The sequence below is a fragment of the Rana temporaria genome, chromosome 1 (assembly GCF_905171775.1).
Source record: "Rana temporaria chromosome 1, aRanTem1.1, whole genome shotgun sequence".
NCBI lineage: Eukaryota > Metazoa > Chordata > Amphibia > Anura > Ranidae > Rana > Rana temporaria.
The window spans coordinates 688,483,722-688,497,325 of record NC_053489.1 but is presented as its reverse complement, the minus strand read 5'-3'; the positions used below and the strand labels follow the sequence as shown (position 1 = coordinate 688,497,325).

Sequence of the window (13,604 nt, the reverse complement as noted above, 5' to 3'; positions counted from 1 at the left end):
AGGTGACCGCGCACCGCATACCGCGCTCTCCATTGTTCATTGTGTGGGGGGTGATTATGGCTCACAGAGGCGTGTGAGAACAATACGGACCTTATTAACCCCTCATTTCCTGCTGACACCTCATCAGTAGTCACCTCTAACCCGTAGGCACTACAGATCCTCTCATGGAGACGCAATTGTTGGATGGACAGTCTAGAACTCTGTATTCTGCTGAATGTCCGACAAGAAGGACCTGGAAGAAGTCGGGAATTTGGTAGAACGTAACAAATGACGGTTTTGGATCTTCTGATTGTGATGTCATAGGAGGAAGACCTGGAAGACGTCTGGAATTTGGTAGAACGTAACAAATGATAGTTTTGGATCTTCTGATTGTGATGTCATAGGAGGAAGACCTAGAAGACGTCTGGAATTTGGTAGAACGTGACAAATGATAGTTTTGGATCTTCTGATTGTGATGTCATAGGAGGAAGACCTGGAAGACGTCGGGAATTTGGTAGAACGTAACAAGTTTTGGATCTTCTGATTGTGATGTCATAGGAGGAAGACCTGGAAGAAGTCTGGAATTTGGTAGAACGTAACAAATGACGGTTTTGGATCCACTGATTGTGATGTCATAGGAGGAAGACCTGGAAGAAGTCTGGAATTTGGTAGAACGTAACAAATGACGGTTTTGGATCTTCTGATTGTGATGTCATAGGAGGAAGACCTAGAAGAAGTCGGGAATTTGGTAGAACGTAACAAATGATAGTTTTGGATCTTCTGATTGTGATGTCCTAGGAGGAAGACCTAGAAGAAGTCTGTAATTTTGTAGAACGTAACAAGTTTTGGATCTTCTGATTGTGATGTCATAGTAGGAAGACCTAGAAGAAGTCGGGAATTTGGTAGAACGTAACAAATGATAGTTTTGGATCTTCTGATTGTGATGTCATAGGAGGAAGACCTGGAAGAAGTCGGGAATTTGGTAGAACGTAACAAATGATAGTTTTGGATCCGCTGATTGTGATGTCATAGGAGGAAGACCTAGAAGAAGTCTGGAATTTGGTAGAATGTAACAAATGATAGTTTTGGGTCTTCTGATTGTGATGTCATAGGAGGAAGACCTGGAAGAAGTCTGGAATTTGGTACAACGTAACAAATGACGGTTTTGGATCCGCTGATTGTGATGTCATAGGAGGAAGACCTAGAAGAAGTCTGGAATTTGGTAGAACGTAACAAATGGCGGTTTTGGATCCGCTGATTGTGATGTCATAGGAGGAAGACCTGGAAGACGTCAGGAATTTGGTAGAACGTAACAAATCCGTCGTACTTCAGAGAACACGCTATGGTCCTTTGCCCCGATATAATGGGCTCTCTTCATCATTGTCGGCACCCGGCCAACGTTCAGTTTGTGCAACAGAGCGAGACGTCTCCATGCCGAAAATTGTCATCGCCTCAGAAAGCGGCTGTCGTTGCAGCAGACTATTACGCCCGGGTCACACCTTTGCTGCGCATTCTTAGTTTTACAGAAACGCACTTCAGTCCATGCAACACGTCTTCCCACGGGCAGGGATGGACTGGCCGGTGGGACTACAGGGAGCTTCCCGGTGAGCCGGTGGCTCAGTGGGCCGGCTTCAGTGACAGCGGACCGCCGCCCCCCTCCGCTCCATTATCTCTCCCTTCCTGCAGCGCTCACCTCCTCTCCCTCCCCGTAGCACTCACCTGTGGGGAACAAAGAAGCAGGGGATGACAGAGGAGCATGGGGGGACGACAGAGGAGCATGGGGGGACGACAGAGGAGCATGGGGGGACGACAGAAGAGCATGGGGGAACGCCAGAGGAGCATGGGGGGACACCAGAGGAGCATGGGGGGACGACAAAGGAGCATGGGGGGACGACAGAGGAGCATGGGGGGACGACAGAGGAGCATGGGGGGATGACAGAGGAGCATGGGGGGACGCCAGAGGAGCATGGGGGGACGACAGAGGAGCATGGGGGGACGACAGAGGAGCATGGGGGGACGCCAGAGGAGCATGGGGGGACGACAGAGGAGCATGGGGTGACGCCAGAGGAGCATGGGGGGATGACAGAGGAGCATGGGGGGACGACAGAGGAGCATGGGGGGACGCCAGAGGAGCAGAGGAGCATGGAGGGACGACAGAGGAGCATGGGGGGACGCCAGAGGAGCATGGGGGGACGACAGAGGAGCATGGGGGGACGACAGGGGATTGTGATGTCATAGGAGGAAGACCTGGAAGACGTCTGGAATTTGGTAGAACGTTACAAATGACGGTTTTGGATCCGCTGATTGTGATGTCATAGGAGGAAGACCTAGAAGAAGTCTGGAATTTGGTAGAACGTAACAAATGATAGTTTTGGATCTTCTGATTGTGATGTCATAGGAGGAAGACCTGGAAGACGTCTGGAATTTGGTAGAACGTAACAAATGATGGTTTTGGATCTTCTGATTGTGATGTCATAGGAGGAAGACCTGGAAGAAGTCTGGAATTTGGTAGAACGTAACAAATGATAGTTTTAGATCTTCTGATTGTGATGTCATAGGAGGAAGACCTGGAAGAAGAGACAAATGTGACATCTGAATACAAAGAGGGCGAGTTATTGTCTCCGTCCAGACATGGGAGAGTTCCATCATTCTGAGGAATATCATCCCATGGCGAAGGTAACCCAGATCTTCACCGCTTCTTATCACTGCCCCTTAATTCCCCATCACCTTCCATCACTTTCCCAACCATGGGAACGACACATATTTCCTGTTCCCTGCAGGGAGGGGGCTGGACTCCAGCAGGGGAGCGGTGATTGAGGGAGATGACTCCTGTCCTGCTGTGATTGGTGGAAGGTCGGTCCCCATCAGGTATATAAGTGTCTCCTCACCTTCAGGAGATACAGAACTTCTCTCATATCCATCAGGTAAGTGTTATGGAGGGGGGAGGGGGTGTCAGTCCTGTATGGGGGTCCTGAATCTTCATATCACTGGGATAATGATGAGTTACTGATGTATTGTCTCCATTTATAATGTTGGTGTCATATAATTCCTGAATAATAATAATAATAATAATACACCATGTATAGAGCTCAGGGGGGATTTACTAAAGGAGTGGATTATGGTCACTCTTCCAATCACCCCCATTACTATCTATATAGGAGGGTCTATTCAGGGCCGGTGCTAGACTATTTTGCGCCCCAGGCGAGAGCAGCTACTTGCGCCCCCCCCCCCAAAAAAAAATTAAAATAAAATTTATATACGCTAAAATATAATTTCTATACCTCTATAAGGTACAAAACAGTCTAGCACCGGCCCTGTCTATACCCCCCTGTGATGTTTGTTGACCCTCATTGAACTGCCGTACACAGCGAGCATAGTTGCCAACAATTCATTTTTTTAGAGAGAGAGAACTGGGCGACAGCAGAGGGATGGGTGACAGCATGGCTGAGGACTGGGTGACAGCAGGGCAGAGGACTGGGTGACAGCAGAGGACTGGGTGACAGCAGGCAGAGGACTGGGTGACAGTAAGGCGGAGGACTGGGTGACAGCATGGCAGAGGACTGGGTGACAGCAGAGGACTGGGTGACAGCATGGCGGAGGACTGGGTGACAGCATGGCAGAGGACTGGGTGACAGCAGAGGACTGGGTGACAGCAGGGCTGAGGACTGGGTGACAGCAGAGGGATGGGTGACAGCATGGCTGAGGACTGGGTGACAGCAGGGCTAAGGAATGGGTGACAGCAGGGCAGAGGACTGGGTGACAGCAGGGCAGAGGACTGGGTGACAGCAGGGCAGAGGACTGGGTTACAGCAGGGCAGAGGAGAGGACTGGGTGACAGCATGGCAGAAGACTGGGTGACAGCAGGGCAGAGGACTGGGTGACAGCATGGCAGAAGACTGGGTGACAGCAGGGCAGAGGACTGGGTGACAGCAGGGCAGAGGACTGGTTGACAGAAGGGCTGAGGACTGGTTGACAGAAGGGCAGAGGACTGGGTGACAGCAGGGCAGAAGACTGGGTGACAGCAGGGCAGAGGAGAGGACTGGGTGACAGCAGGGCTGAGGACTGGGTGACAGCAGGGCTGAGGACTGGGTGACAGCAGGGCTGAGGACTTGGTGACAGCAGGGCTGAGGACTGGGTGACAGCAGGGCTGAGGAGAGGACTGGGTGACAGCATGGCTGAGGACTGGGTGACAGCATGGCAGAGGACTGGGTGACAGCATGGCTGAGGACTGGGTGACAGCAGGGCAGAGGACTGGGTGACAGCAGGGCTGAGGACTGGGTGAGCGCAGGGCTGAGGACTGGGTGACAGTAGGGCTGAGGACTGGGTGACAGCAGGGCTGAGGACTTGGTGACAGCAGGGCTGAGGACTGGGTGACAGCAGGGCTGAGGACTGGGTGACAGCAGGGCAGAGGAGAGGACTGGGTGACAGCAGGGCAGAGGACTGGGTGACAGCAGGGCAGAGGACTGGGTGACAGCAGGGCTGAGGACTGGGTGACAGCAGGGCTGAGGACTGGGTGACAGCAGGGCTGAGGAGAGGACTGGGTGACAGCAGGGCAGAGGACTGGGTGACAGCAGAGGACTGGGTGACAGCATGGCTGAGGACTGGGTGACAGCAGGGCAGAGGACTGGGTGACAGCAGGGCTGAGGACTGGGTGACAGCAGGGCTGAGGACTGGGTGACAGCAGGGCAGAGGAGAGGACTGGGTGACAGTATGGCGGAGGACTGGGTGACAGCATGGCAGAGGACTGGGTGACAGCAGGGCTGAGGACTGGGTGACAGCAGGGCAGAGGACTGGGTAAAAGCAGGCAGAGGACTGGGTGACAGTAGGGCAGAGGACTGGGTGACAGCAGGGCTGAGGACTGGGTAACAGCAGGCAGAGGACTGGGTGACAGTAGGGCAGAGGACTGGGTGACAGCAGGGCTGAGGACTGGGTGACAGCATGGCTGAGGACTGGGTGACAGCAGGGCTGAGGTCTGGGTGACAGCAGGGCAGAGGACTGGGTAACAGCAGGCAGAGGACTGGGTGACAGCAGGGCTGAGGACTGGGTGACAGCATGGCTGAGGACTGGGTGACAGCAGGGCTGAGGACTGGGTGACAGCAGGGCAGAGGACTGGGTGACAGCAGGGCAGAGGACTGGGTGACAGCAGGGCAGAGGACTGGGTGACAGCAGAGGACTGGGTGACAGCAGGGCTGAGGACTGGGTGACAGCAGGGCTGAGGACTGGGTGACAGCAGGGCAGAGGACTGGGTGACAGTATGGCGGAGGACTGGGTGACAGCAGAGGACTGGGTGACAGCAGGGCAGAGGACTGGGTAAAAGCAGGCAGAGGACTGGGTGACAGTAGGGCAGAGGACTGGGTGACAGCAGGGCTGAGGACTGGGTAACAGCAGGCAGAGGACTGGGTGACAGTAGGGCAGAGGACTGGGTGACAGCAGGGCTGAGGACTGGGTGACAGCATGGCTGAGGACTGGGTGACAGCAGGGCTGAGGACTGGGTGACAGCAGGGCAGAGGACTGGGTGACAGCAGGGCAGAGGACTGGGTGACAGCAGAGGACTGGGTGACAGCAGGGCTGAGGACTGGGTGACAGCAGGGCTGAGGACTGGGTGACAGCAGGGCAGAGGACTGGGTGACAGTAGGGCAGAGGACTGGGTGACAGCAGGGCTGAGGACTGGGTGACAGCATGGATGAGGACTGGGTGACAGCAGGGCTGAGGACTTGGTGACAGCAGGGCTGAGGACTGGGTGACAGCAGGGCTGAGGACTGGGTGACAGCAGGGCAGAGGACTGGGTGACAGCAGGGCAGAGGAGAGGACTGGGTGACAACAGGGCAGAGGACTGGGTGACAGCAGGGCAGAGGGCTGGTTGACAGAAGGGCAGAGGACTGGGTGACAGCAGGGCAGAGGACTGGGTGACAGCAGGGCAGAGGACTGGGTGACAGCAGGACAGAGGAGAGGACTGGGTGACAGCAGGGCAGAGGAGAGGACTGGGTGACAACAGGGCAGAGGACTGGGTGACAGCAGGGCAGAGGACTGGGTGACAGCAGGGCAGAGGACTGGGTGACAACAGGGCAGAGGACTGGGTGACAGCAGGGCAGAGGACTGGGTGACAGCAGGGCTGAGGACTGGGTGACAGCAGGGCTGAGGACTCGGTGACAGCAGGGCTGAGGACTGGTTGACAGAAGGGCAGAGGACTGGGTGACAGCAGGGCAGAAGACTGGGTGACAGCAGGGCAGAGGAGAGGACTTGGTGACAGCATGGCTGAGGACTGGGTGACAGCAGGGCTAAGGAATGGGTGACAGCAGGGCAGAGGACTGGGTGACAGCAGGGCATAGGACTGGGTGACAGCAGGGCTGAGGACTGGGTGACAGCAGGGCTAAGGACTGGGTGACAGCAGGGCAGAGGACTGGGTGACAGCAGGGCAGAGGACTTGGTGACAGCAGGGCATAGGGCTGGGTGACAGCAGGGCTGAGGACTGGGTGACAGCAGAGGACTGGGTGACAGCAGGGCTGAGGACTGGGTAACAGCAGGGCAGAGGACTGGGTGACAGCAGAGCTGAGGACTGGGTGACAGCAGGGCTGAGGACTGGGTGACAGCAGGGCTGAGGACTGGGTGACAGTAGGGCTGAGGAATGGGTGACAGCAGGGCTGAGGACTTGGTGACAGCAGGGCTGAGGACTGGGTGACAGTAGGGCTGAGGAATGGGTGACAGCAGGGCTGAGGACTTGGTGACAGCAGGGCTGAGGACTGGGTGACAGCAGGGCTGAGGACTGGGTGACAGCAGGGCAGAGGAGAGGACTGGGTGACAGCATGGCTGAGGACTGGGTGACAGCAGGGCAGAGGACTGGGAGAGAGCAGGGCAGAGGACTGGGTGACAGCAGGGCAGAGGGCTGGTTGACAGAAGGGCAGAGGACTGGGTGACAGCAGGGCAGAGGACTGGGTGACAGCAGGGCAGAGGGCTGGTTGACAGAAGGGCAGAGGACTGGGTGACAGCAGGGCAGAGGACTGGGTGACAGCAGGGCAGAGGACTGGGTGACAGCAGGACAGAGGACTGGGTGACAGCAGGGCAGAGGAGAGGACTGGGTGACAGCAGGGCAGAGGAGAGGACTGGGTGACAGCATGGCTGAGGACTGGGTGACGGCAGGGCAGAGGACTGGGTGACGGCAGGGCTAAGGAATGGGTGACGGCAGGGCTAAGGAATGGGTGACAGCAGGGCAGAGGACTGGGTGACAGCAGGGCAGAGGACTGGGTGACAGCAGGGCAGAGGACTGGGTGACAGCAGGGCTGAGGACTGGGTAACAGCATAGCAGATGAATGGGTGACACAGCAGACATTCCCTCTCCTCCGGAACTCCAGTACACACTCCTGAAGACACACCGCACAGGTACAGCAGCTCCAGAGGTTACACCCAGCGGGGATGAGTAGGTGACAGGCCCTGGCTGCGCCCTAGGCGGCAGTGCGCTCTAGGCAGCTGCCTAATCCGCCTAGTGGTAGCACCGGCCCTGGGTCTATGGGACGTCACACCAGAAGTAAATTCCTCTTTTATAATCTTCCCAAATATATCCCGATGGTACAAAACTCCAATTTATAAAGTTGCTCCGGACTCATCCCGGTTTCTTCATCTTAAAGTTGGTGAAATGGATTATTATGGAGGAAGCCGGAGGAGGAACATTTCACCATCACTGATACTTCAGGTTCCTGGGGAAACTTCTCCATGTTGGGGAAACTTCTCCATGTTGGGGACGGAGCTGGGAAATGTATCAATAAGGAAAAGTGAAATGATTTTGTCCCCCGGTGTAGACCGATGTTGGGTTCTCCCGGTGTAGACGGATGTTGGGTTCTCTTGGTGTAGATGGATGTTGTGTTCTCCCGGTGTAGACGGATGTTGGGCTCTCCCGGTGTAGAGGGATGTTGGGTTCTCTCGGTGTAGATGGATGTTGGGTTCTCCCGGTGTAGACGGATGTTGGGTTCTCCCGGTGTAGACGGATGTTAGAATCTCCCGGTGTAGACGGATGTTGGGCTCTCACGGATGTTGGGGTTCTCCCGGTGTAGACGAATTTTGGGTACTTCCGGTGTAGACGGATGTTGGGTTCTCCCGGTGTAGACGGATGTTGGGTTCTCCCGGTGTAGACGGATGTTGGGTTCTCCCGGTGTAGACGGATGTTGGGTTCTCCCGGTGTACATGGATGTTGGGTTCTCCCGGTGTAGACGGATGTTGGGTTCTCCCGGTGTAGACGGATGTTGGGTACTCCCGGTGTAGACGGATGTTGGGTTCTCCCGGTGTAGACGGATGTTGGGTTCTCCCGGTGTAGACGGATGTTGGGTTCTCTCGGTGTAGACGGATGTTGGGTTCTCTCGGGGTAGACGGATGTTGGGTTCTCCCGGTGTAGACGGATGTTGGGTACTCCCGGTGTAGACGGATGTTGGGTTCTCCGGGTTCTCCCGGTGTAGACGGATGTTGGGTTCTCTCGGGGTAGACGGATGTTGGGTTTTCCCGGTGTAGAGGGATGTTGGGTTCTCTCGGTGTAGACGGATGTTGGGTTCTCCCAGTGTAGACGGATGTTGGGTTCTCCCGGTGTAGACGGATGTTGGATTCTCCATGTAGACGGATGTTGGGTTCTCCCGGTGTAGACGGATGTTGGGTTCTCCCGGTGTAGACGGATGTTGGGTTCTCTCGGTGTAGACGGATGTTGGGTTCTCCTGGTGTAGACGGATGTTGGGTTCTCCAGGTTCTCCTGGTGTAGACGGATGTGGGGTTCTCCCGGTGTAGAGGGATATTGGGTTCTCCCGGTGTAGACGGATGTCGGGTTCTCAGGGAGTAGAGGGATGTTGGGTTCTCCCGGTGTAGACGGATGTCGGGTTCTCCCGGGGTAGAGGGATGTTGGGTTCTCCCAGTGTAGATGGATGTTGGGTTCTCGCGGTGTAGACGGATGTTGGGTTCTCTCGGGGTAGAGGGATGTTGGGTTCTCTCAGTGTAGATGGATGTTGGGTTCTCGCGGTGTAGACGGATGTTGGGTTCCCCCGGTGTAGACAGATGTTGGGTTCTCTCGGTGTAGATGGATGTTGGGTTCTCCCGGTGTAGACGGATGTCGGGTTCCCCCGGTGTAGACAGATGTTGGGTTCTCTCGGTGTAGACAGATGTTGGGTTCTCTCGGTGTAGACGGATGAAGGGTTCTCCCGAAGTAGACAGATGTTGGGTTCTCTAGGTGTAGACGGATGTTAGGTTCTCCCGGTGTAGACGGATGTTGGGTTCTCCCGGTGTAGACGGATGTTGGGTTCCCCCGGTGTAGACAGATGTGGGGTTCTCTCGGTGTAGATGGATGTTGGGTTCTCCCGGTGTAGATGGATGTTGGGTTCTCCCGGTGTAGACGGATGTGGGGTTCTCTCAGTGTGGAGGGATGTTGGGTTCTCCCGGTGTAGACGGATGTGGGGTTCTCTCGGTGTAGACGGATGTCGGGGTCCCCCGGTGTAGACGGATGTTGGGGTTCTCCTGGTGTAGACGGATGTTGGGTTCTCTGGGTTCTCTCGGTGTAGACGGATGTCGGGTTCCCCCGGTGTAGACGGATGTCGGGTTCTCCCGGTGTAGACGGATGTTGGGTTCTCCCGGTGTAGACGGATGTCGGGTTCCCCCGGTGTAGACGGATGTGGGGTTCTCTCGGTGTAGACGGATGTGGGGTTCTCTCGGTGTAGACGGATGTTGGGTTCCCCCCGGTGTAGACAGATGTTGGGTTCTCTCGGTGTAGACGGATGTCGGGTTCTCCCGGTGTAGACGGATGTGGGGTTCTCTCGGTGTAGACGGATGTCGGGTTCTCCCGGTGTAGACGGATGTCGGGTTCCCCCGGTGTAGACAGATGTCGGGGTTCCTTGTGATGTTCTCTGTCCTTCATGTCATATTTGGGGTCTCAGTTTCCCACCATATTTGTATAGAGAATGGTTATTTATGGTGAGATATCATCCCGTTCTCCACACATTCTCCGTCCCTCTCAGGTCTTCCTGGACTCTGAAGATGAAGCTCCTCCTTTGTTTCTGTCTCCTGTCTGCGGGTAGGTCACACTCTGCTCTTCATAATCAGAAGACATTTGTTAATCTACTTTGTATCTTCTTGCTGTGTAATTCTCAATCAATTTACATCACCAAAAAGTTCTCACGGGGCTTTGTTAGGGAAAACCTGGCTTCTATCAAATACTGGGGGGAGGGGGGGTGGGGCCCACAAGGTACTTGGAACCCAACAAATGATTAAATAAATTCTTCAATAAATTGGAATTTCCAATGAGAATGAAGTTCTCTTACAAGGCTGAGTGTGAGAAAGGACTTGTGAGGTTCCTTGTTCTGTAGGTTCCAATAATTGGGAACCTCCATTAGTTGGACAGATGAATGGAGGGCTGGCAGGTTGGATTGGTGTAAGGGGGGATTGATGGGCAGGCGGGTGACACTTCCTCCATGCCCCCCCAGTTGCTCTACACTGGGCACTTTGGTTAGGGTCCCCGCCTTACCCATGAGGTACTTTTACTTGGACAGACAACCGGGGCTGTAGATCATTTTTTGTTGGGGGGGGGGGGTTCAGCAGCAGGTACAAAGTAAAAGTATTTTTAAATAAAATAAATTGCACCAAAATTATAAAGACTGGAAAAGGAAAAACGATATGTGTTGCCCCTAGAAAATAATCACACCCTGAATTCTATTTTATCAGGTCCTTTAGAAAACCTAACCAGTTTTTTTCCTTCTTCCAATTTTTATGAACGCTGCCCAGTAAGGTTGGCTGTTGTCCAGTCTCAAGCCTCGTACACACAGCCAGTTTTCTCGGCAAGAAAACTGCTGGCAGAGCTTTTTACAGAGAAAACAGTGCGTGTGTACGAGGCTTTGAGGTTTCTCGTCGAGAAAACTGCCGGGAATCTCAATGAGAAAAATAGAAAACCTGCTCCCTATTTTCTCGTCGGCCTGTTTCCCCACGAGAAAACTGTGTGTGTGTGTGTGTGTGTGTGTGTATGCGGCTACCGGGAAAAGATTAAACAAATGTCTCAGTTAGTTGGTGAAGAAATAAGAGCAGTTCAGATTTCAGATGGGAGGTGATGACTTTGCTAGTATGTTGGGGCCCATGAATGATGTTGGGGCCCATGAATGATGTTGGGGCCCATGAATGATGTTGGGGCCCATGAATGACGGTGACTCGTCACAGATCTGCAGTATCCAGTAAGTAAACAGCTGAGACAGTTCTAGTGACGGTCCCTATAGGTATGATGTCTGCATGCCGTGTCTCTAGATAGTGAAGTGACAGAATGGAAGAGGGTGGGCATCCGCCCGGCTCATCAATCGAGGCCTCTGCAGGAACAGCACAGTCCTTCCAGACATATGGCAGCAGGGAGTGCTGTTGTCTGGCCTCAGTGACAGATCAGTGTAGCACTTGTGGAGCGTCTCTCTGGCTGAAGGAAAGCCTCGAACACCCGACTCTCATAGACAGTGCCCAGCAATGTGAACCCTCCTTCTGAAGTTGGACTGTGACTGGCTAGGCTGCACTGGTGTGTGGCGCCCCTGAAGTGCAGAACAGCAGCTCTTATGCTCTGTGTGATATTCCCGGGGCCAAGAGAGCGAGTCATCTTATTTCTGTCAGATATATAGTCTCTCCCATAGATCCATTATGCGGTTCAGCCACTTGGGAGGTGTAATTCAAGGAGTGGTGTGGTAAGCTTTTGTCTAATTACATCAGGACTACATGTCCCAAGATTCTCTGCTTTATCCAGGACAGGCATTCTCCATTCCTCTGACATGAAATTACGTAGACTCCGGTAACACAGACTGTAACGGTATCGGTATGATATCCCCGTCAAACAGTCCCTTCTTCCCATAAAAGAAATCACAGAAGCATCCATACATGAGCCAAGGCTTAATGCTGGTATAACACAGAGTTTTAATCGTAAGAAACCAGAGCTTATATGTGGTTACAACTGTTACAATGACAAATCTCCGCCCCCCCTTACACATTGGGGGGTCTTCAATACAGCTCCTTTGAAATAAAGATATTTCTTTGAACTAGTCAGTATCTAGCCGGTTCGGCAACGCATATAGAGAGATAATTATCACAAGGAAGCAATCAGCATAATTAACATGAGCCACTTATCTAATCACAGTAACCAGTAAACACAGGGCTAGAACAATTAACATTTGAAACAGGGCTAGCTGCAGAAGAGTAAATACAATTAACAGCCTTAAACAAGCAGGGAGGATTAAACTGAAGCATATAGGTAAAAAGTCCATCACAATGGCCCCCCTTCTTCTCCCTGCTCCGGCAAACCCGGTTGGACCTTCCCTGGTCCAGTAGGGTTGACGGGTTCAGAGCTTTTAGTCCGAGGTTAACTCCGTTTGGCATGACTGACCTCCCTTGGCAACTGCTTCAGACTCAGGTATGCCACCGGGTCGTCAGATCACACGCCAGTCAGTCCCCAAGTCTTTGTGCGATCTGCAAAGTCACCAGAAGTCAGTGTGAAGACGGCGAATGGGTCTGTGCGCCGCCATCTAGGTGTCCCGCTATGGGGGGGCAGGTTATGGCTCTGAAGTGACAGTCACAGGAGATTCATAAAAAGAAAAAGTTATATTTGTTGAAATGCTGTAGCACTGGTGCTCAGAGTCCGGGGGGGGGGGACTCAGAGCCCCATAAGGTCAGCCACCCCCTGCTCCCTCCGCAGCCGCCGGTTCTCCTCTTTGAGCTTCTCCAGCTCCATCTCCAGTTCATGGAGCCTGGGGGGGTCAGCCCGCTGTGACCTCAGGTGGTTGTTCTCCTCCTCCATGCGGCTTATGCACTCCTCCAGCTCTATGTACTCACGGATCAGATCCTGCTTGCTCATGTCCTGCAGGCTCTCCACGTGGTCCTTCATCATCAGGAACTGGGTGGTGGTGTAAGGGGCCACCGGTGGGCCCTTGGCGAACATCTCGGCCCGCATCTGGGGCGCCCGCTGCGATTCCATCTCCTCCAGTCGCTTCTTCTCCTCCCAGGTCCGCTGGTTATATGACTTCCAGGACCTCTTCTTCTTGGAGGGTAGCTGGCGGTGCCTCTTTCTGCCCAGCTCCCTCCAAGGCCCCTCCGGCTCATGGCTGTCGCCCATGACCAGCTGACAATGGTGTTCCCTGTTGTCCGTAATAACAGATTGTACCATGAGGGCTTCGTAAGGGGTGCCCAATGGTTCTTCCTGACCCAGCTCCTGGGGATCCCAAGCCGAGTCTACACAATGGGCTGCAGCTGGTGGGCGGTACCCAGGTTGAGACCAATTTGACCTGGTGTTGTCATTCATGGGGCAATTCTGCTTGAAGTGACCCAACTGTTTGCACCGGAAGCAGCGTTGTTCGTTGTCCTCCTGGCGTGGGTAGCGAGGGCTAGATGTCATCGGTCTGTTAGGAGGTTGGTATCTAGCGGCTGGTGGGTGTGAGGGCGCCGTTGGTTGTGGAGGTTGTACCCGTGGTGTGACCTGGTTTGTCTTACGAGTATCCGCATATTCATCCGCCAACTTAGCGGCCTCTGGTAGAGTCATGGGCCTGCGATCTCTCACCCAATCTTTGACGTCCGTCTGGATGTGATTGTAAAATTGCTCCAGGAGCATTAGTTGCAAAATGTCCTCTGCGGTGGTGGCCTGGCTGCTGTTAA

At 54.1% G+C, this 13,604-nt stretch overlaps 1 protein-coding gene across 2 annotated transcripts in view; it reads left to right on the top strand.

Annotated features, from left to right (window-relative positions):
• The first annotated feature begins 2,787 nt into the window (after positions 1-2,787).
• LOC120924736 (resistin-like) overlaps positions 2,788-13,604 on the top strand; it is a 29,179-nt gene continuing 18,362 nt past the window's right edge. The window contains exons 1-2 of one of the 2 annotated variants that reach the window (XM_040335751.1): positions 2,788-2,903; positions 9,959-10,014. In XM_040335751.1, the coding sequence (XP_040191685.1) occupies positions 9,978-10,014 (37 nt within the window). In that variant the 5' untranslated portion in view covers positions 2,788-2,903; positions 9,959-9,977. Of the gene's footprint in view, positions 2,904-9,767; positions 10,015-13,604 lie in introns of those variants that run through there. The other variant, XM_040335750.1, reaches the window with a different exon arrangement.